General features: G+C 40.5%; 2 protein-coding genes across 5 annotated transcripts in view; both read left to right on the top strand.

The window, feature by feature from the left end:
* Positions 1-172: 172 nt before the first annotated feature.
* On the top strand, positions 173-5,948 carry mocs3 (molybdenum cofactor synthesis 3). Its single transcript, XM_034675725.1, has 14 exons — positions 173-299; positions 385-479; positions 1,185-1,317; positions 1,407-1,499; positions 1,856-1,976; positions 2,719-2,793; positions 2,989-3,106; positions 3,213-3,321; positions 3,422-3,484; positions 3,923-4,086; positions 4,258-4,305; positions 4,884-4,980; positions 5,100-5,207; positions 5,741-5,948. The coding sequence occupies exons 1-14, from the start codon at positions 296-298 to the stop codon at positions 5,896-5,898; spliced, it is 1,386 nt and encodes a 461-aa protein (XP_034531616.1). The 5' UTR covers positions 173-295; the 3' UTR covers positions 5,899-5,948.
* Positions 5,949-6,833: 885 nt separating this feature from the next.
* The window catches only part of prkd3 (protein kinase D3), a 57,526-nt gene continuing 40,785 nt past the window's right edge, over positions 6,834-23,574 (top strand). For 2 of the 4 annotated variants that reach the window (XM_034675661.1, XM_034675658.1), the window contains exons 1-3: positions 6,849-7,067; positions 7,195-7,264; positions 8,624-9,271. In XM_034675661.1, the coding sequence (XP_034531552.1) occupies positions 8,999-9,271 (273 nt within the window). In that variant the 5' untranslated portion in view covers positions 6,849-7,067; positions 7,195-7,264; positions 8,624-8,998. Of the gene's footprint in view, positions 7,265-8,623; positions 9,272-23,574 lie in introns of all 4 variants that reach the window. The other 2 variants (XM_034675659.1, XM_034675660.1) reach the window with 2 other exon arrangements.

The following is a 23,574-nucleotide window of genomic DNA, read 5'->3' as shown; positions in this document are numbered from 1 at the left end:
TTGCTTGTGGAGGAAACGCAGCTTTAAAATAACAACTTGATCTGTACATAAATTGTTAATGCGGCAAAAAACCCAAATCTCTATTTTCCCAACAGAAAAATATTTATTATGGTATATATGTATCACCTTGTTAATTAAAAAAAAATTATTTATTAATTTATTTTATAAAGAACCCTTTATTGAAGACTTTGGATTTAATTTACGCTTTGTGAAACACAAGCGCTTCGATCGCTGCGTCATCAACCACGTGGTCTGATTGTCACGTGGTCAACCCGGAAGTTTGTGTGCGATACTCATGGGTGAGTTACATCGAAGCTAAATAGTTTCAGCATTTGTTTTGAAAAAGCTTTCATAGTAAGTTCGCGTTCTTCTATCTAACAACAGAAATGGCCGAGGATGTGTGCTCCTTGCAAAAACAGCTAAAGGAGAAAGAGAAAGAGATTTATTCGCTGAAGAATAAACTGGCACGACTAGAAAAGGTATTTTAATAAATGTTAAGTTGAATTTGATTGAAATGAAACTTTTTTATGTGTCCATATTAACAGGCTGTGGTTAGAGGAACACTTTATTAAAATGTCTTGTCATCGAGCGTTAATGTATTTAGCAAGGTTTATTTTTACTACAGCATCTTTGTATCCAAGTATAATCCACATAAAGTGAGTAGAGATAGCCTGCCATGCATCATGAGAGCATGTTTAATTAACATCAGTCTCAGATTAAATGATACCAGATCACTTGAAAAACAGATGAATAACTTGTTAGCTAGTCAGTAGTGAGCTGCCTAAAATGTATCTCTAATTTGATGTGGGCTACTGCTGAAGAAATGTTCCCTGTTACTTGAAAAAGAGAAGATAAGCACTACACTTTTATACATAGGAGTTTATTGTTTGGGTTATTGTATCAGTCTTCAGGAAGCAGCTACATTCATCTACATTTGCAGATGCTTAATATTCCCATGCTTTGAGAAGACATAAAATCAGTGTCTTATAAATAACTTTAAACATATGACTCTACATATGTGTTATATATATATATGTATATACATGCACATAAGGAGATATATATAAACATAGCTCAGTACAATAGGAAGGTAGATACTAAGGCTGTGATGCCATGTTTCTTATATTTCTTACTCAATGTGCCTCCTTAAATTTTGTGATACTACCCCCCTGATGTGATACCAGAGCCATACCTCAGTACTGGAGCTACATGACAAAGTGACACCTCTAACCCCTCTGAGAGACAAAGCAGCTCTCAGCAATGAGGACATCCTGCGGTACAGCAGACAGCTCCTCCTGCCTGAGCTGGGTGTACAAGGTAAAGAAAGATGGATTCACTGATAATCAGGATTGGAAGCTGTCATCGAGTGAGACTCAAAACAACAAAATGAATGTGTATATTTGCAGGTCAGCTAAACTTATCCAAGACTTCAGTACTTATTGTGGGCTGTGGAGGACTTGGCTGCCCTCTGGCACAGTATCTTGCAGCGGCAGGAATTGGTAGGTAGTCCTGTTGAGTAATGCTCAGCATGTCATGGTATGAGATAAATTAAGTCATTAACTCTTTTCACAGCCTTTAATTGTAAAGCTACATGTCATCATATATCTATGTCATTTTTAGGTCACAATGATCTTACCTTTTGATGATAAAGTGAACCAGTATTTTGGCTACATAAATTACTGGGGAAAGTCGAACCAATAGAAAGAAAGATGTTTCAATAGTGTCCAACAGAAACATGCAAAAATACATTTGAAACCTGATTTTGGATTTTAATTTCCAATGTTTCCCAATGCATTAGGTTTTGACATTTACATGAAATCATTACTGACTTGCGTCTATCTTTGTGTCCCTGCAGGGCGCCTGGGTCTGCTGGACTACGACGAGGTGGAGCTCAGTAACCTGCATAGACAGGTGCTTCATGGAGAGGAGAACCAGGGCCAGGCTAAGGCTCTTTCTGCTGCACATGCAATCAAAGGGTATTGATTGAGCCTAAACATATTGGCTGAAACATTCTCCAGTATGATACAATGAGGTCAAAAGCTCATTTGCATCAATATAACCCAGCAGAACAACAGTAATGGAGAGCATCAGAGATATTTATTCCTGCCTAGACCTGAAACATAGAAGTTAGTATTCAGATTTGATTAGGAAATGCCCTGTAACTATGATAATTAGGGTATTTCTGTGGTTGTTGGACCCTTCACTTGCTGTGCAATGCATGCTGGCGCTTTTCAGTCTGGCCACAGGATATATTTGGTTGTGTATGTCTCCCCTCTGTAAATATTGTGTAAACATGTTATTTTAGAGACAGCTGTTTTTGGTGCCTTTCCCCTCACAGTGGGCCCACTGTGGTTAAAATAAATGCTGCAGAGCCATGACCACATGAGGGCGCTATTCTCTGATTAGAGAATAGTTTCGACTGAGTTCTAATGCTGTGACAGAAATACACAACCCTGTGGTTAAATTGAAGAGTGTTATTTTACTATATGCATGATAGCACTGGAAATACCAGAGCCTTATGTGAAGTTCATGTATTTGATAGTTATTTTTGCACTGATGAGTTTCTGCAACTCAGTCTTTAGCTTCAGAAGTTTTGCAGTTTGTGATTTGTGTACTGTTTTACCAAACTGCCACTTTCCCTGGATTTGAAATGGTTAAAAGTAATGCTTGTTTGTTTGTTTGAATTTTAATGCAATATGTGAATACTTCTTTCCCCAGGTTGAACTCAACAGTGGAGTGTATTCCCTACCACCTACAGCTCTCGCCAGAGAACGCCTTGCAACTCATTCAACAGTATCCTGCTGCAAAGATTCAGCCTACATCTGTTGCATAGACCTAACACAGGCTTTTTTGACATCAAATCTTTCAGCTGAAATACCATTCATGCTTACATTGTACTTCAATAGAGCGAGTTTTTAAATATTTACATGTTACTGAAGAGTACTATGAACTCATTGAGTGAGGGCACCTTGACTTAGCTGACCTCATGTATGACATTGTAGCTGATTGTTCAGACAATGTCCCCACTCGTTATCTGGTGAACGATGCCTGTGTGCTCAGTGGCAAACCTCTGGTCTCAGCGAGTGCCCTGAGAATGGAGGGGCAGGTAAGACTGAATGGCATCTTGCATCGATGTGGCTAGGCCATCAACTATTACAGACAATTGAACTCAACCACGTTTAAAAAAACTTCTTCTTTGTGTGTTTGTGTAGCTGACGGTATATAATTATCGTGGTGGCCCCTGCTACAGATGCCTGTACCCAATACCCCCACCTCCAGAGACAGTTACTAACTGTTCTGATGGAGGAGTGTTAGGAGTGGGTGAGTCTTGTCTTCCTACCTGCATTAAAAGCATTGAGTCCCTGAAATGAAAAGTACATTTTAATGATAGTTTGTTAAAAAATGTGACACTTTCCTGTAGTCCCAGGGATAATGGGCTGCTTTCAAGCATTGGAGGTCCTAAAGATCGCTTCAGGACAAGGCTGTATCCTTTGCATTTTGAATCTGAACTCTACCGAGTCATCTGGATGACTCAACAGAGAACTGCTAAGTAGATTTTCATTGACGCACAGTTAAAGATGGTAAGGTTATTTTGTAACTGTGTGATGAAATCCAGCAAAAACAGATAGAAATATTTTAATCTGAATTCTCTTGACTGTGCTGACTCTGCATTTTATTTTCCTGTGAGGATCATTAGCTACTCTGATTGCAGCGCTTTCATATTAAGCCTCAATTAATAGAGTAGTTCTGCTTTATCCCTCCTTCTGTTTTCAATTGTAATACGTGTCCTAACACCTTGCTGTAGTGCGTCATGTTTTGACACACACACAAAAAGAAGACATGCCCGTGTATGCTCTGAATCAAACATCCTGGTTTTACTTTGCACAAAACAGCCTCTCTTTTCCTTGACCTGATGTGCCAGCTTCCTGCGGCCAGCAGCTGATGATGTTTGACGCTCAAGATGCCAGATTCAGGTCCATTAAGTTGCGCCCCAAGCAAGCTGGCTGTGCCGTGTGTGGACAGAACCCCAGTGTGACCCAGCTGGTGGACTATGAGGCTTTCTGTGGTTCTGCTGCCACAGATAAGGTTGGTAGAAAAAAAAAAGGCCTTACCTCATATCATGAGGTCATGCACTGTACAAAGGAATGTTTTAGAAGTTCGAGTTACGAGAGGTGTTTCTTGCATCAACTGGATTTTCTCCTTTAATCCAAAACAGTTAAAGAAAACTCTCAATCTCTGATTTTCCATGTGTTTCAGTGCCGCAAACTTAACCTCCTCTCAAGGAATCAGAGGATCACTGTACAGGTACGGAGAACATAAACTTCAACTGTTGGCCCCTGCATGACTTCCTGTATTTAGTGCTGATTATTGTATGATTAGTCACAATTTTCTCTTTTTCTTGTGCATTTATAAACTGATTATATCTCAGCACTGACCCAGCCCCAAATGGGAAATGAGTTCAAATGTGCCTGTAGATTTTCTATGGGAAAGAATAATATGTTCTATTTGGCACAGAGAGCAGTTGCAGTGGATTGCATCTGTTTATGTTTCTGCAGAATTGGCGCTTTCAAACCCGCTGAGTCATTAAGCACAGCGATGGGGATCATGATTGATTGGGCTGTAACAGTGATTGTGCAAGGGGCTCCAGTTTGAAACAGTTTTGCTTCCTGTGATTTCAGGAAAAAGCAGTTAAATGTTCATATTACTCCCCAAATGCAAATACAGGCAACATTTCAACATGTTGCTCAGGGTCATTTTAGTTTCCCTTCTTTCTTAAAAATATAGTAAATTAATTATTATACCTCCAAACAGTAAAGACACACCCATGTAATTACTAAGTTATTTGGTTTTGCACATTTACGACTGTTATAATGTAATTCCAGGATTATAAATCCATACTGGACAACACAGAGCCCCATCTCTTGTTGGATGTGCGCCCTCCAGTGGAGGTGGACATATGCCACTTGCCTTTTTCTGTCAGTATCCTTTCAGTGATGTAGGTACAACATCAGTCTCATCTTATCATCATATGGCACTATCTGTTTATGTTCATGCTGCTTCCCATGTCCTTGTTATTATTCACCTTATATTGTTACCAGACATTCCCCTCTCAAGTTTAGATGAGAGGAAGACTGAACATATCCAATTACTCCAAGAGAGAATCGGGGAATTGAAACAGCAGATGGCAGGTGTCTGCCGGCCTCCAGGTAACATGTCAAAACAGCATTCAGAGTTAGTTTGAAATGACCAGGCACGTAGAGCCACTCCTGCATATTCACAGTCTGCTGTGTACACTCATACTGCTGGACTGGAGGCTTGTTTTGGACAGCTAGGAGCACGTTGTAATGGGGTTGCTAAGTAACTCCTTTTCCAAAACAAGTCCGGTCAACCTGAGCAGCTGGACTGGTTCAGAAAAATGAATATTCAAACGGTTATTTCAGTGATGTTCTGGTTATTCATTGTGTTGTGTTTCCTTTGTCCATGAACTAAATTTAGCCACGTGTGAGCTTTAGTGTAACATTTTAAAATCTTAATTGTTTATTATTGTTTATATTGTCTCTTTTTTGGGAGAATAACCTTATAACATATTCATACATGAAATGTTCTTTCCTCCTTTTCTTGACGCTAATAAGTCATTTGAACCATGATGAATCTTTATAGTGATGCAAATGTACTCATTAAGATGACATGGTATCACCAAGCTGATGTTAAAGTGTTCCCTCTGCTCTTTCTCCTCCAGTGTATGTGATCTGTAAGCTGGGTAACGACTCTCAGAAGGCGGTACAGGTTTTGGAGAAGATGAGCGGATCAGATTTGGACAATGTCACAGTGAAAGACATCAGTGGAGGTCTGATGGCGTGGGCAATGAAAATAGACCCCACATTTCCTCAGTATTAATGCATTGATCAGATAATTTTTCAAAATAAACTTTTAATTTAGTTCATCATCCTCTTTTGGAGTTTTTTTGGAACATACATGTTTACATACATACGTCCACTTACATATACTTACACACACAAGGCATAAATGTAGCATACATAAATGAGATAATACACAAAATGCATACTTGGCAACACAATTTTTAAAAAAAAATTATTTTCCCTGGCTAAATAAATACACCATTTCTCTTACTGTTTCCCCCCAGTTCTTTTGGGAGACGTATGGAAATGGTCATTTGCTCTAAAAGGTGTAGTTGTTTTACAATATTAATAAAGATACCAGCACTACGGCACTTATTCTGAAGCCAAAGTTTAGTAATGGCCCTTTTTCATCATCTTCTTTGGTTTGTTCTTACTTGTGTGTGCATGTTCTCATGAATATTATGTCTGACTTGCAAAATCTCACAAGCACAAGTGTAACAACGGACCAGTTCCTTAAATTTGTTGTGTAATCTATTGTGTGTAAGTTCATCAAGAACAGAAGCTGGCAGTTAGATAAAATGTAAGCACCATGGCAGAATCACATCCCTCTTCCCTCTTTTTTTCTTAAAGTTTAGCAAATATTGAAGATTTCTTCCACTTATTGACTAACTTAACCCACATTTATCATATCAAACTTTAAAATCTCTGATAGACTGTCTATGGATTGAAAGAAAATAACAGGAAAGACTGAGCTGTGGCACTAGTTTTAAAACTTTTGAAATAGAGTGAAATAAATCCTGTCTTCATTTTGCAAGAACTTATAAGAATCCCTTCAAGGGCCCCTTAGAGCTCTGGGAACCCACTTTGGACACCAGTGCATTACAAACCGATCCTGGTCGTGTTGTATAAAGTTTTTTTTTTTTCTTGGCATGGCAAAGTTGAAATAACGGAAAAGAAAGGCACATGCGCATTGGTTTGAGCTCCATCGGAGGCGCCATTGTTTCACAGGGACTGTAGTTCAAGTTGTGCTCTCCACACATGGAAACTCAGTTATGCGGAGATAATAAAAAGACTCCAAGCCCCAGTGACGGTCGCTGCTCTTTTTCCTCGTCGAGCAGGGGGAGTAGTCACAGCTGGACGGATAATAAGATGCGCATGAATTTACAATCTGGAATAAAAGATAAGAGAAAATAAATTGACCCCTCGGTAAGTCTGTGTGCGCCTGTGTGTGAAAGTGAAGTTTTCTATTCGAGGAGAGGATCAGACGGAACGCTTTTGTGTGTGACTTCATTAAAAGTGAAGAGTAATAAACTTCAGACTCCGCTGTCCTCAGTTGATGGAGTTGCAAAGTTTCTTCAGTCCACTCACAATGGAAAGAAAAGCCCCCTTCGCTGACTGTGAAGGTAAAGTATGAAATCAGAAGTCTTCAAAGCGACGTTTTGTCGCCGGCATTCTGTGACCTTACTTTTGAACTACAGCAAAGTCTCCTTTGAATGTGTTAATTCGACTCTTGTATAACTTGTTTTGCTGGCATTCTCGACTCGGGTTGTGATCTGCCAGCAAGCCAATCGAAAGTGGGAGGGGTGCAGATGTTCAGGAGCCTTGGTTCCAGATGTTTATGGAGGTTGAATAGATATGATATGCTTGATTAACTTTAATGTGTCTTTTATGCTGTTATTGTAGTGTGTTTACGCTGGCGTGGAGTTGCACAGTTGTGTTGTCAAAGTCAACAACAAAAAAAAAAGTCAACAACTTGTCCAAAGCAGAGTTCAAACTCCTGACAGTGTACACAAACGTTTAGGTTGTTGCTCCCGGTCAAATTACAGTAAGGCTTGAAGGAGTTAGCTTAAAGCTAGCTCTTGGAAGCACCTATAACACAACAATGCAGGGCAACACGAGAATGAAGAGTAGCATGGCCGTGGGAAGTAGGGGTGCTGAGGGTGCTGCAACACCCACTGTTGGAAAAGGCATCATACAATTTTTTCTGGATTCATAAATAAGTTGAAACAAATACATTAATTAACACAATAAATCAGTTTTTTTTAATTGTATTATTTTCTGAAAATGTAATGCCTGAGGAAGATTTGAGAAATAATTATAGCAATCGTAAATAATTATTCATTTTAAAATAACCTGATGCATGGGCCCTGTGTGTGTGCCTGCTTAAAAACTAAATGTATTTGGATAAGTTCTGTTCAATGTACTTTACTGCCTTTTGGGCCTGTTTTACCAGGTTTGGGTTGTATGCTCTTTGCTGTACAACGGGGTATGGAAGTTGCAATTTGTGAATTTATAATGAAAAGTTCTCTTGAAAGCTTGTATTCCAACCAGATAAATAAAAATAAAATGTATGTGCGCTATAGCCTATCAGTTGCATAAGTAACCTAAATGCAAAAAGGAAAAAAATTGCACCTCTTACTACACAGCACCCCCAACTTAAAGCCACTTCCCACGGCTCTGCAGGATGGTGTTGTGAAGTGAAAGTTCCAGTTTTTAAATTGAGCATACATTCGTATATATGCTACAAGGCACACTTATATTGATGAAATTTTGTTTCAATTTTGAGTGGAAGCTGAAAACATTTTCTATGTGTAGGCTATATTGCACTAGGCTGAAACAGTTTTTTCTTTAGATAACAAGAGCTGTTGTTGTGATCTTATAATGTCAACCCAGCTTTACTTTCTCTGCTGTACCCATAGGTGAACTTTTTTCATAATAAAAAACCCCTATATGTGTTTTTCTTCATGTGTTCGTGGTGACAGGCTTCCTGTGGTCGGAGTGGATTACTGACCTCAGAAAGGAGAAGGCGCACCACTCCAGGATATGAAGTTTGTTGCAGTGATTTTACTGCAGAAGTCTGCAGCTTGTTCGAAGATTGGTTATCCATCACCTGACCATCTAGAAAAACATTGTTTGTTTTGTGAGCTGAGGTGGGCGGATTGGCTATCACCATCTTAATTTATAACAAACAATGTTGATTTGTTTAAAACACACAGATCTGACTCACTAAAACTGATGAGGACCAAATACCCCCCCTATTAAGGGTGTATCCACACAGTTCCCACTGTGCATTTTTCATCAAGCCTTCACTCAAACTTCACTATTCAACATTTCACGTCGCCATTGGAAGAAACCCAATGTCTGCCTCCTCTCCCCCATCCTTACCTCGAGCCTTCCTCCACTCTCTCCATCCACACCACCCATTCTCGCCAAGCCCACCCGGACCGCTCTACACACGGCTGTCCAACGGCAGTCACAGTGTCCCCAGCCCCACAAACTCCCGCAGCTCCTTCCATGGGGTTTCCTTCCTGCTGCAGATAGGACTGACCAGAGAGACAGTCAACCTGGAAGCTAATGACCTGTCGCTGTCCTCTGTGAAGGACCTGGTGTGCTCCATAGTGGACCAGAAGGTAAGGGTTTGTCTTATAGCACCTCTCATATGGCTTACACACTGTTATCAGTTTGAAAGGATATCTCTCATGACACATTTCTTCTCTAATGTCCCTTGAAGTGAAAGATTTTTCACAAAAACATATAAAGCTACTGTAATTAACTTGTTTTCAAACTGCAGCAGTCATACCAAATGCGGCAGAGCACCAACATGATGCACCAACATGTGTTTTGCCATCTTCTGCCATATTCATCTGTTCTGGTTTTGTTTTCAAAAGCGGACATCTGGGCCTCGTGCCCTACAGTGAGTCAAACACCGCAGACGCATGCACAAAACAGTACTGATGCTCCTCCAGTTACAGGGCATGGTCTAGTAGTGCCAGTTATTTACATTGTGGTATAATGTTGCTGGACTAAGGCAGTGCATGTGCATACATACAACCTTATGACACACAAAGAACTATACGGTGGTTTTGCTCTGCCTGTGTGATGGTGGAACCTACTTTATTTTCCATGACATTGTTAAAGTGTTGTAATGACACTGGAGTGTGGCCTCTGTGGAAGACACAATTTTAAACAAAAGTATAGGCTGCATATTTCTAGATAATTTGCCATCTCGCTGTCAGTTGTGTGAGAATAATCTGAGAACAAATCAGCGTCACCTGCTTTAATTTGCCAGCTCTTGTTTGTTTTTTACCTAATTGGTTATCAGTCCCAATAATGGTTTGTGTCTGCCAGTGTGCGTTTGTTTAACGTGCATTACAGTTTTGGTTTCTATTTTGAAGTGGCTAAACATGACAACAACTTTGTAAAACTACCATACCACAGATTTTAGTTTATTATGTCGCAAGAAATATGTTAGAAACTAAAATTTTGTTGTATTTCGCTTGGCTGGAGAATAAAAAGATCAGGGTTCCCACCAAGCGCCAACCTCCGGTCTCAAAATATGAAGCCCATGCGGAACTGTTATAAACTGCAGCTTGACGCTGGCTGCAGTATCACCGGAAACCACATACACACCAATTCAAAAAAAGTCGCTCTTTGAAACAATAATTAACATGTTTATAGTCTGGTTAAAAAAAGAGCTTTTGTCTGAATAGCTAATATCTCTCTTGACACACACTGTACAGGGGGGGAATTTTTTTATAATGCGACAGTTCAGAAGATACTAGGATTACGAGTTTTGCCCATTTAAGGACATGACTTACTTGGTGTTCAGCATTTCCAATATGGCTCCCGCCGACGTTTGGCATCAAAACAGCGCTTCAGATGGGTGATGTCACAGTTACTACGTACATTAATTATACAGTTTATGGTTCCCAAGCATCCTGGAAAACCTGGAAAACTGTTGATTCTAACAGGGCCAAATAATGTTAAGGACAAAATCAACAACAACAACAACAAATAGTGACTTTAGTTTATGGACAATAGATTTAAGAGTAGGCTTCATGCTGCAAACACCCAAGTCACATAACACAGCACCTGCAGGCTAGATGACATCAAGGTCACGTCATAACTGTTGTGGCCAAACTTCAAATAATGCAAAAAATACTGTTATTCAGATGTTAAAGTATGAGTCACTGCGGCTGCTTACTGTAGTTTTTATTGTATCAGGTGTATCTTGTTTTAAAAAGCTGAGTAATGCTAAATTGGTTAGCATGTTTGGTTTTGTTGCTAAAGTTGACATGCTAGCTAGCTTGTTTCACATGCAAAGGTTTAAGGTTTGTGATTCGACTTTGTCTCGAAGTGCTGGTTTTCAATGGGTGTTGGGCATTGTTGGGAAAGTTTGGTAATGAAAGAGAAGCCGTGGTTAAAACTATAAATGGTAGCCAAAACTGTGAGCAAGTAAAACACCAGCTAACTACTTGCAGACAGTATTTTTTTCCCCTTTTGTTGCCTCAAAAGCAGTGCTGCACTGTTCTGGTTAAATGGACCATATTATGACATTAGTAACTTTTACAGCTGTGACTCAGCTCTGTTAATGACTCTACTTTATATTACTTGTAAAGGGTTAAAGTTTGTTGTGATAAACTGGTCAGAGTCAGTGGCCGTTAATACTTCTAGCAAACTTGACTCTAAATTCAGAGTCTAACTTTAGTTTTTAACCATCAAAGTGTGAAATACAGTTTTGCTTCTGTTGTTGTTTTTATATTGATCATTTTATAATTTGTCAGTGCAGAGTTCAGTCAAAGGACAAGACATCTTTTGTATCAGACTTCCACAGAAAGGAACATATTGGTGTATGGGCATGATGCATTCCTGTCATACCAGGCAAACTATCACTGTAAAAGTCCTGGAAAATTATCTGTAGTGAAGAGTGTGAGCCTTAATTATCAATTCATTTTAAAAGTAATACAAATAAGCGATGCAAATTCAGAAAGTTGAGACCTAATTTGATTTATTTACTAAAGATTTTGTCAACATATGTAGGGGCTTACTCGGACATTATCTGCTTTGAGCTCATGGATGTGTCCCTCATAGATGTGTGGGATTAATGGTGTGCAAAGCCTTCTGAAATAATGAAATGGCTCCTATATGCATCCACACACTGCTGTTTTTGTTAACCTCTTGTGTGTAATGATGATTAATCCATTTTTGCCTGTAATTATCATTCGCTAAATCAAAAGGAGGATGATTACACAAAGCACTTTCATCAGCCACCAGGATCGGAACATTCAGGTCAGACAGAGCTATATTTGTGTTGGAGATGCAGTTAGTGGAAATAAGGAAAAACAAATGGGGAACAAACAAGTAGAAGATAGTGAAGCTATTTGTATTGCGCCTGTGTCCTTTGGTTTCATGTTGTTCAAGTTGACATTCCAGAGGAGCAGGGTAATGTTGTTGTTCTTTACGAGGTCTGCTGATTCTCACTAGCTAGTTATGAAGTTCTGGTTGGCAGAGCAGAAAATCTCATCACTGCGCATATTTACATGGATCCTGTAACATGTTGGCATGGTTGCAAGAATCTGTAACAGGAAAAGGGTGGGAATTATGATTCTTTGTTGACAATCCTTACAGAAAATCAGGGCAGTATTTTCATTGTGAGTGGGTGCTTATTATCCACTAATAGGAGATCAGGGTCATTTATTGCTTACGTACAATTTTATCTCTTTATGTCACTTTGTATCACATTTAATTATCTTCAGATGATACATGTTCCTAAAAGATGAAGCAGGCCAGATTTACAGCCAAGAGTCATGGGAACTTAAAAAGGCCATGTATGCAATAAACATCTGAAAATGTTATGCATTCTTTTAATCATAATACTCTGAACATCATCAGCATAGATTACATCCAGCTTATTCTTCCACATTGTGTATTTCTTATATCAAACACTGCCAAACTTAGTGCACTGCCTCAACTATTTCATGAAATCCAGCCATATGGCTTTAATATCAATGGAAAATATGACTGTGGGCCTTCTGCACTCTCCAGGCCATCCCTGCCTCATTTCTTGCTCTAAAATATGCATGACAATGGTAAGCCTTTTACAAAGTCTGTTCATCCTGGCCAGCTTTCCCAGCTGAGGATCTCTGACCCTGGCTTAGCCGTTGACAGTCGTCCCAGGATGTCTCCAGTCAGCAGAACTTCAGGTGTCTGTCAGCAGAAGGGAGACAGGAAAATGCGTTAGACTCCATGGGGTAGTATCTGCATGAAGATAGATTTTGGATGGGAGTGTAGACCCCTCTTCGTGCTGCTGTTTCCTCCACTGAGAGCTGGCCTGCTTTACAAGTGACTCATCACTCAGCCATGCAACAAACAGAGATTCTTATCCTCACTCAAATCTGTTCATTCATTGTCAAGTTTTTCTGCTGTGTCAGCTGTTGTGAATTTTCAGAGTTAGATTTAGTTTGGATATAGACCATGATATTATATGAATGGATATATTGGTAGCCTATAACCTTGTGGCTAAGCAATTTGTCCAAGTCATTGCTGATTATGTGGGTCTGGGTCCCTCTGCCAGCAGGGCAGGAACTCAGATGCAGTTTTCCTATGCATGCTGGAAGATGTAGTTCCCTCACTGTGTCCTGTCACTGCCCCTGGTTGTTTCCTATCCTGTGTTCCTAACTACCTCTGCTTCTACCCATCCATGACATAAAACAAGTTTATTAATAGTTGAATGTTAGAATTAAGTATTGATGTTGCCTAGGGGCTGAGTTGTGTTTTAATTGGCCAGTATTTTCTATAGTAACTGTGTTAACATACTTTATTACCCGGCTGTGTTAAATACTTGATTCTGATTGGTCAAAACCCCATATCAACAGGGATTTATTCTTAACAGCTAAGCCAACAGCCTGATCCCACACATCAAATTAAATCAATCTGTGGAAAGGACTTAGGGCACATTTCAACTCTGCTTTTGACACTGTGGCAAGAACATTTGTTTCTGTTAAACCATATACAACATGGCAGATATTTTTAATAATACTCTTAATCTACTTGGAGAGTACAAAACTTTAGATTCATGTTGAAAGGCCAACCAGTCACCAGCAAAGAAGAAGAAGAAGAAGAAGAAGAAGAAGAAGAAGAAGAAGAAGAAGAAGAAGAAGAAGAAGAAGAAGAAGAAGAAGAAGAAGAAGAAGAAGAAGAAGAAGAAGAAGAAGAAGATGATGAAGGAAACAGTGCAGAAACAATGAGGGAGGTTCCAAAACACAAGGAGCTGAGTAAAAGACACTGCATCCTCTGCCAGGAGCTTCACCTCTCTGACAACATTACTCCTGTTGTTGGTTGTTATAGCACTCAGTACGTTGAGACTCTCTCTGACTTCAGTGTACATTTTTGGCAACTTGTACCTTTGCTCAAGTTGTTGTGGTTGTATAAAGCTGTCCTGTTACACAGTTGCAACGGGTAACGTCTTTAGCTATATGATATGCAGATGACTTGGTAATATCACTTCACTTTTTACTTTCTTTTCAGAAGACACAGCATGTGTAATTAATGCAGCTAACAATCACCTCTAAAGCCCAAGATCCACAGGATGCGTCGCGTTACGTTACGGCTGCGCCGCGCACGTCGCAGCAAATAGGTTCCCATTCAAGTCAATGCTCTAGAGTCCACAGGGCGCGCTGCGGCGCGTCTCAGCTCCGTCTCTGAAGCGTTCCGCCGCGCCGCTCTGCCAGAGATACGCGGGGAGTCTATTTTCGCCGCTCCCCGCGCCCAGCACGCGTCAATCGACACAGAAATGATCGAACTATCCCGGAAGTCAGGCACGAGGATCGTATGCAACATCCGCTCACTTTCAAAATAAACACCATGTGCAAACACAAGATCGTAAATTTCACCACTTCTTCAACATTACGTCATAACCTGTGGCATCGGGCCAGACGTCAGTCTCAAAAGATATCCGACACCATGGACGAGGAAAAGTTTATACTGTGTTGTTCTCGCGCGTTTTGGAGTTCTCGAGGGATCTTGAGTTTCCTGCTCCGGAGTGCGCGCCGCTCCAAACACGCATCCTATGGACCAGGGCGAAAGCCCCGGGACGGAGCAGAGCCGTGTCGCAGCCGTAACGCGGCGCACACGCATCCTGTGGATTCCCCGAGTAAGACATCACCTCTAAGACATCACCTCTCAACTCCAACTGTAGATGATGACACTTCACAGACAAGGAAGTTTTAGTTACTATATGGCAAATTACTGGCTACACCAGGGGCCCCAAATAGTTACCCATTACTCTTAGAGGCTACGTTGTCATCGGACGATAGCTTAAGGGTTCTAAGATTGGACCCCAGTTGCAGTCAATCAAACTTCTTTCACAAAGAATCACCATCCACAGAATCACACTGCTTCAGGATCACAAGCAACCCATGCTTGTCAGTCAGAGTTCCTCTTGTTCCAACATGGTATCGTCAGCGTAACCTCAGACCCCTCAAATGTAATAACTTTTGATATTTTATAACCACTTGATGCATAATTATACTAAACACAGCCATACATCCCTATCGTAGTTATGGGACAGCCATTCCTCAAGTTTAGGCTGTTTGTATTAGCATCTTTTTCTCGATGCATGTGACCATGGATGAATGACAGAAAGTTTGTGCTCTGGTAAACTTGTACTTGTTGCACCTCAATGTGTGAGGTCTTCACTAGACACCAACATCATGACTGACAGTTTCAAGTCTAGTTTGCAATGAGCCTTAGCTTTTGATGATATAAAGAAATCACCCCACACCAAGGCCTGTTTGCGAGATCAGATGTACTCTGAATGCGGAACAGCTGGAAAACATTCCAGATGCATCTACTCCCATTTACTGTATATAATGGCCTCAAGGTTGACATTTCACATCGTTCCTGAACCCTTTACTTTTGAATCATTCTCATTGTTTGACAGGGAGTCGTGCACTCTGTTATAATAGCTGTATACTGTATAGATTTTGTGCAGTCATTCCTGTTCATGCTAAAACTCGACCACATGACTTGGCCAGTGTCCAAAGCATAGATTTGCTTTCTCTGTGTTCTGATCTAAGGTTCGTTTTTTTAGTTGCGGTTTGGACCACTTTTACCCTTAAGTGGTAAGGGTCATACTTAGTCCTGGGCAACCTGATCTTGATATGTTCAGTCTCAGTCTCTTAGAGCACTTATTGCGGTCACTGGTGCTGCAATCTACTGAATACTTTCAAATATGTTTCACTGTCACCACTTGGCACAAGGATATCAGCTCTAAGCCAGGCTCCTTGAAGGCTGTGAGAAAGGATGAATGGAGCCAGCCAGTGGGTGGTGGAGACCCTCCCAGTCGGGTACCATCCAGCCAAGATCTAACCCATGATGGCCTATCGACAGCCCCCCTATGGTTTCCATGTAACTCTAAGTCAGGCCAGCCTTGTTTCAGTGGTTGGGTCTTGACTTTTCTGTCTGGTTTTTGGGCTTGATGAATGGCGCGAGATAAACATCCATAGCTTCCACTTGTTGAGCACTTCCTGTTTGGTGTCGCCCAAGTCCTCTCGTGCAGCCAGCAAGGGAGCAGCGGCGGGACAAAAGTTCATGACTCCTTGAGAATGAATCCCAGTTAGCCAGCTGGTCAGCATGGCCAGCCAGCCAGCCAGCCAGCCAGCCAGCCAGCCAGCCAGCTACAGAACATTCCTCTTCAGCCAGGCATTTTTGGAGGATGATGTGATGTTGCTCGAGATGGGCGGGATTAGACTGCTAGGAAACGGAAATATTTCAAGCTAAACACTTTGCTTTGGTAGTGCTGAACATCTGACAGATTATGACAGAAACTGTAATGGGAATGGTGCAATAAAAACAGCTTAGCTTTCAGGCTTTATGGGACCGTATTTAATTTACAACAAAGACAACTTTTACTGGAGATGCTTTGTTTTTTAAATGTTTGTAGCAAGCATGTTTACTATAAACCAAGGATTTACACTGTAGTTTGGCATCAATTAAAGTTTCTTTCTTTCAAAAAAGTGGCAATAAATCTTAGCAGAGGGAAAAAATTTAAAGTGCCTTTGGCATATGTAATGGAAAAAAAACATTAAGTCTTTGCCTTTAATGTTAGTTTAATGAATACTTTAGATTTAGCAGTTGTCCTTAGGATGTTTCTGTATTTTCAGTCCAGCTGGAAATGCTGTGTAAAGCAGCTGCCTCAGCCACAGGTCTCCCCACTGGTTTTGTCGGTGCTCTAACTCCCAGCTCTGGTTGAGGTCTGTACAGCTGCCTCTGTAATTAGTGAGACAAAGGCCTTTTTGAGTCAGAAACAGGCTACGCTGGACACCATACAGTAAAGTTATAAAAACAAAAGGATTTTGATTTTTCATAGCCATTAAATGATATCTCTCTGGTGACTTAAGGTAGCCGTACACTTGGCAGGGAAAACAAGATCAAGTTAACATTCTTATATTGAGATTTATTACATTGAGTTGCAACAGCAGATGCACTGCTTTTGGTTTGCATTTATGTTTTTCCATGCTGGTGTTGTATCAGCCTTTAGGTGCTGTTATGCAAAGGTTATTGTGTTTAATTCTCATCACAATAACTAGTTTTGGTGACTAAGCTTTAAAAGATTGGAAATCATGACCCTGAATTGACCAGCATCTTCACGTAAAATCAAAAGTCTGTCATAAAGATGGGTTTGGTCTGAGATCTTTAGAGGCAAGTAATGGAATATAAAGTTCTAAGGAGAAGAAAATGAAAGAGTAAAAAAGCAAGAAAGACAAGTGCAGATGGAAAAAATAGAGACTGCAGTTCACATTGACCAAAACTAACTGAAACACACGAGGAAACATACGGGAAATAAATCACCACCATCTCCCTCACTCCCTCCCTCCCTTCAACAACATGGGCCCACATCTGCATGTTCCTATAGAGCTGGCAGACATATTTCACCCCAGAGGACATCCCAACAGCACAGGGCTTTATGTGTGATATACATGAAGCCAGACATTTCCTGGAAAGCACATTCAGCTTCTTCTCAAAGAAAAACACTTCACACTTGAGTCAGAATACTCAGTGCTATAGGTTTTGAGTACACACTGTCATGGCTTTAGCTGTTTTCCAAATGAGATGGTTTTGGGTGTTCACTTGTAGCAATACTGGTGTATTCAAAAACCATATAGTAGCCATATAGACATATGAAGTCTTCCATATACAACTCAAAAGCCTACTAGCACAAGGAATCTATCAATTACCCCAGTCTTGGAGTAATTTGTGGAAAAGGGAGAGAGAAGAAAAAGGGGGAAAAAATATCTCTGATGTTAAGTGAGCTAAGTAATTTCTACCATCTGTAGTGCACATTTCTGCCGCCTTGCTCTCCTCTAAATGTAAAGTGGCAAGGCAGAACACAGGGCCCAGCCACAAGAGTGAGCCAATGACAGAGTGGAGAAGAGTGTGGTCCTCTCTGGGGATGGGGGTAGGGGATACTGGGACAGCCTTTTTGGCAGACTTTACATGGGGCACAGAGAAGGTTGTGGCGAATCTACCACTGATGTTAAGGCAGTGCCAGACCATCAACAGCAGGCCACTCCTGCCACCAAGTGTGCCTCTGCTTTGAGTAAATCCTGCATTTCTATGTTGCTTTCAAATGCCCTTCACGATACTTAACATACTAGTGACGGGATATAATGTTGCATCATTTTAATTCAATTTCTGGCTGAATGGGCTTTGATTGTGATTTTATTGAGGCAGTGAGAGTAATGTGGAACCATTTAATGCTCACGAATCCTGGTGACTTTGACCTTGTGAAGCCGGCCACGTGTAGTGATTTAGGAGCTACTTCCTGAGAGGCTCCACCAGTTTCCATTCATAAATTTGTAACTGTAGCATAACACTGCTCACAGAAAGAGGACATGTTATTTCCTTTATTAATTTACTCATTAACGCTGGAGTTCCTCCTCTCTTAAGACTCTTGTTCTACCCCGTTGCACTTGCTGACAACCTCAGCACACTTACGGGTTCTCAACCATGACAAAATGCTAAAAAGAGCAGGGTTGCATTGACACAGACAATGCCCTTTCCTAGATATTAACCCATGTTTGTTTGACCTGGTTAATGACTAATGTTCTCCTTTGAGTGAAAGAACTTATCAAACCAAAGGGTTAGTCAAACAGATGTTAGAATCATGACCTTTGCTGATGTGTTAAAGAAGACCACATGGCCTCTGTTGTAGCTACACAGTCATATCAGTGAGGCAGTATTGATCTCTGCAGCAGGAGCACGTTGCAGAATGTCTTATTCTTGCTTGTTTTCTCAGCAATGTTTGCCTTTCCTGTCTTTCAGCGTAGTGAGTGATCTGACAAACTGATAGGGAGGTGGCAGGGGAAGTGCAATCATATGTCAATACAACAAGAGACAAACTGTGTATCGAAGTGCTTGAATGCTGCTCATTTCATAAGCACAGTTTCTGTTTAAAAAAAAAAAAAAAAAGGCACCGCAGGAGAAATGGAAAGATAAGTAGTTTTATTACAATCCTGCCTTTGTTTGTTTGAGCATTTGTAAACCCAAAGGAAACAGTCAGCCACTCAGCATGACTCCTTTAGTCGCTGTGTGTCTTTCTCCAGGGATTCTCGCTGTTCTCTTAGTTCCCCTCAGAGCCGCTCCCTGTTTCCAAATTCTCCCTGCTCCCGCTCTCCAATCTGCTGTGGTTGGCGGAGCAGCACAGCTTGTTCAGCTTGTGTGCCTGTGTTCAGATGATTTTTTTTTAACATTGCACTTGCCATTATTTCAGTCTTTGTGTTTACAGTTTTAGAGAAATTCACTTTTGCTGTCTGTTATAAAGAAAGTGACAGCTTGTGCATCTAAATAGGTGTTTAGCTTTCAGTTGCAGTCGTAATTCTGTGAAACTCCCAATTCAAGAGAAGGTTGTGTGTATTAGTAAGTCCATAGTATTCATCATAAAGAAAGGGAAAACCACAAGCAGTTAGTGCCTGCCCATTTTCTGAAAACCCCACAGTAATTATTAATGTCTCTGTTGAGCAACAGCATTATGTTCTTACATCCTGCTATTACCACGCACCTTCTGACCTCCTGCTCTCACAGAACAAGAGAAAGTGCTGTCACAGTCACCATCAATCTCTGATAAGTTCCCCCCTGGTTCACCTGTTTATGTGCCCTGTGTGGAGGTGAATCTGGCGGCTGTTCCCTGCTTCTCCAGGCTAGAGGGGGAGATGGAGTGTGTACTGCAGTATATCTCTGAGGCGGAGGTGCTGGCGGAGGATCGCAGCAGAGCTATAACTCATCAGTAGTGTGCGGGGGCCTGGCCAAGCATGTCTTAGATCACACTGCTCTCTTCCTGAGAGGCATTAGATCTTGTGACTCAGCCTTCCTCTTCTCTTCTTGGCCTCTGGACACTCTTAATACATGCAAGACTCATTCACATACACATGCATACAAACATAGATGCAGTTAAGCTAACGCCCACACATGCAGGACATCGTCGTTGCAGGGGGGTGAGACAGTTTCTTTCATGTATGTAAAAAATTTGGTGCTATTAGGCCAAAAGCCACCTGGCTCTCATTGGGTATACAGTGGCTGGAAACCAAGCGGTGACCTCATCACCATTATCTCCACTCTTCTTCAGGGCTTTTTGTTCTCAACGCCAAATTATAACAGAAGAGTTCTCTATCTCTGAATGCAAACAATCAAACGGCTGGAGAAATTGAGAGGGATTTTCTTTGGAGGATTTGGAGATTTGGCTGCACACACACACAGCGACTGGTGTTGATGTAAAGTTGGTAAGGGGTATAGCTTTGTTGGAGTCCCCTGATGATTGAAAGAGGTTTAGGGTGACATGTGTTGAGTCTAAAACTACGCTGCGGTCTGGGTAAGGTTTTAGACCTGGACTCAGCGGTAAGAGTTCTGATTCCACCTTGTCTGTAGCAGAAATGTAGAAACACACAGACAGTCACATTGGCTGCAATCACATGCACACACACACTAGGCGCTCAGCTTACGGTAAAAAGGAAACCAAAAGAGAATTAATTGCATATGAACACTTGGCACTTTTCAGACCTTTGGGTTTCTCAGGGAGGCTGCAGTGTTCACTCCTCTGAGGCATTTACAAGAAGAAGACAAGGATAGAGATGTTTTAAGGACTCTGAGCTGCTTTAAAAACAATGAAACACTTTGTCATTTCGCTGGTCTGCACATAAAAACAGCTGCAAAGTAGGTAAAGCCATGGTGTGATGCACACTGAAATTGACTATAGTGCCAGGTGTATTTCAAGTAAAGCTTTACACCACGCTTGGCTGAAACCTTGAGCTCTGAAGAACATCAGATGTCATTCAGATTGAATCTGTCGTTTGGAATAACATTCCATGTTCCACACTGATATAGACTCTTGCAGAAAAAAAACATGAGCCATATTCTGCCACATGGAAGGAAACAGGTTAGTCAGCCTTTGAGGTGAGAAAGTCACAGCATATCTTGCCGCTGTCCCATCAAATGAGTTTCCTTTCCGCTGCATGCGGCTGCTTTAGTCAGGCGGTTACGCTGAGTGGAGTCTTCCTTTTGCAGCGGAAAAGAAGCTCACTTCTATTCAGCGGGAGTTCATGTTATGAATGTGAGCTTGCTTGATCATGCCAGTATGCCCGCTTGAATGTGATCCATACTGGGGCAGTGCTTTGTCAGTCAGTCAGTTACACAAAGCCCCCCTCTTCTCCCTGTCTGACTCCAGCTGTAGGGTGTTTTTCTTGGCCTGCTTCTGCAAACGGAGGAGCAAATATATTATTTTATGTAATTTACCATTAAAATGAAGAATGTCCACCTATCTTTTTATGCACTGGCTTCAAAACAGAAGTGAGGCACATTCGATGCAGTTTAAATAACAGACTATATGGTGTGAAGATGTTATCTGCAAAATCTTTCAAAGCATCTTGCCGGAAATCTGTGAACATATTCATTACATATTTGGGGTTAGCATCCCTTTAAGGTGTGAAACGGAGAATATGGCTGACATTTTCTTTGGTTAGTGGAGTATAATAAATGATAGAAATGGTACAAATACCTCTGTTAGCTAGAAGAGTTGCAAGACAGACAAGGAAGTGGCTAAAATTATCCCACCAATGATGAATAGATATAATATATAAAATATGAAATAAATGTATATATTTATGGATGTCAAGGTATTTTAAACCCATGAGGCCAAAATGCATCTGACTTAACAGAGGAAATAAGTGAGCTGGGATAGATAAAGAAGCTCTTTTATTTCAATTTTCTCTCCCTTTCTTTAACTCATCCAATGTATAAGAAACTAATATTAATTTATGAAAAATTCTAAGTGTTGGTAAAGGAAACAATGTTATCATGTAGTCACAGAGGAAATGGAAGAAATTGAAAGAAATAGAAGGATAGAAATATTTCATTTTTATTAATTTATTTAAAAAGGGACAGTGCATATCAGTGAACATTTCAGGGTAGCATCCATGTAAACATGCCAGATTTAGCCATAAGGCTTATTTTCATCTGTGGTCACCAGCAGGTCAAAATATATATACTATATGATACCGTATAAAGTAAATATAGGAGAAGTGTAACATAAATGGTACAAATGATAAGTCATTATGAACATTCTCTTTATTTCAATATGCTGATCAAGCGGCAACTCACGACCGAGAGAATTGAAGCCAATGCGGAAGTGTTAAAAACTGCAGTTCTTCGTGTCCACTGGAGGCTGGCTCCATAAGTACCAGAAACCACATACACACAAAATCAAAAAATACAATCTTTACTGCAGAAAAAAACCTGTTTACAGCCTGGTACAAAAATACAGTCTGGCTAGGAGACTTGAAGCCCGCCTCTTTACGTCACACTAGCTCAACAGAAGTTAGGTTGACTTCAGCATTTCCAATATGTCTCCACCAATGATTGGCTTCAAAACAGAGCTTCAGAAACAGATGGGTGATGTCACGGATACTACGTCCATTATTTACACAGTTTATGATGCTGATGTATTTCTCAGCCTCCTGGTCACGTGACGCTGTAAATGAACCTCACCTGTTCCTGTTTTTTTTACCACGCCCTGATGAAGACTCTAGTGAGGGTCAAAACCAGACTACGTTTTTTTCCTGATTTTTACGGTTTTTAAGCGTTATGCCCTGAACTATTAAATGATTAAAGGCAATTTAAACTGATTCCTTGACTCAAGCTTTTGACAGAATTCTAACTGCTACTTGAGAAAAAAAAGTATCTGGAAGAGCTGAACTGTGTCACCTTTTATCAAATGTACTGCAATACTCATTTTTATATCTTTCTGCTTCAACTTAAATAGCAGAAGACCAATCTTGCAGTAATATTGATATGATGTGAAAGGACTGTTGAGGGCTGTTTTTTTTCTAGAATAAAAGTTATTAAAAAAGGAAAAGTTCAGTGATGTGGTTGCTGTCAAGTTCTCTGACAGCTTGACTGTTTAAAATAAACCTGTTTCAACAGAATGGAGGATTAGTTTATAAAATATATAGAGCTACACTAATAAACAGTAATAGTGTATATTTCCTCTCAAGCAAATGAAATGTACACACTTTGGATATATTTGTTTGAAATCTTAAAGAACCAGGGCTAGAGCAGATTTATTTTACATTTTGAATGTCTTATTTAGTAGTGTATAGTCACAACCCTGCATCAACTTAATGTAAGGGATACTTAACAAAAAGATATTGCTTAATTTCATTAATGTTAGATTAACAAAGAACATTAAATATTGTAAGATTATCCACATTTCAAAGAAATATCTGAAACAGTATTAGTTTGGCTACATTTTATTTGACCAAGGCAGATATTAGGAGTATTCCAACATTTTTAGAAACATGCTTGCTCATTTTGTTACCAAGTTAGCTCGTTTTTTCTTGGCTAGCTACAGTGGCTTTCTGGAGGCTAGTCGCCACCATGAAGT

Source organism: Notolabrus celidotus, chromosome 22 (genome assembly GCF_009762535.1).
Source record: "Notolabrus celidotus isolate fNotCel1 chromosome 22, fNotCel1.pri, whole genome shotgun sequence".
Classification (NCBI taxonomy): domain Eukaryota; kingdom Metazoa; phylum Chordata; class Actinopteri; order Labriformes; family Labridae; genus Notolabrus; species Notolabrus celidotus.
Note: the sequence above shows the minus strand (reverse complement) of the source record. Positions and strands in the feature narration are given on the sequence as shown.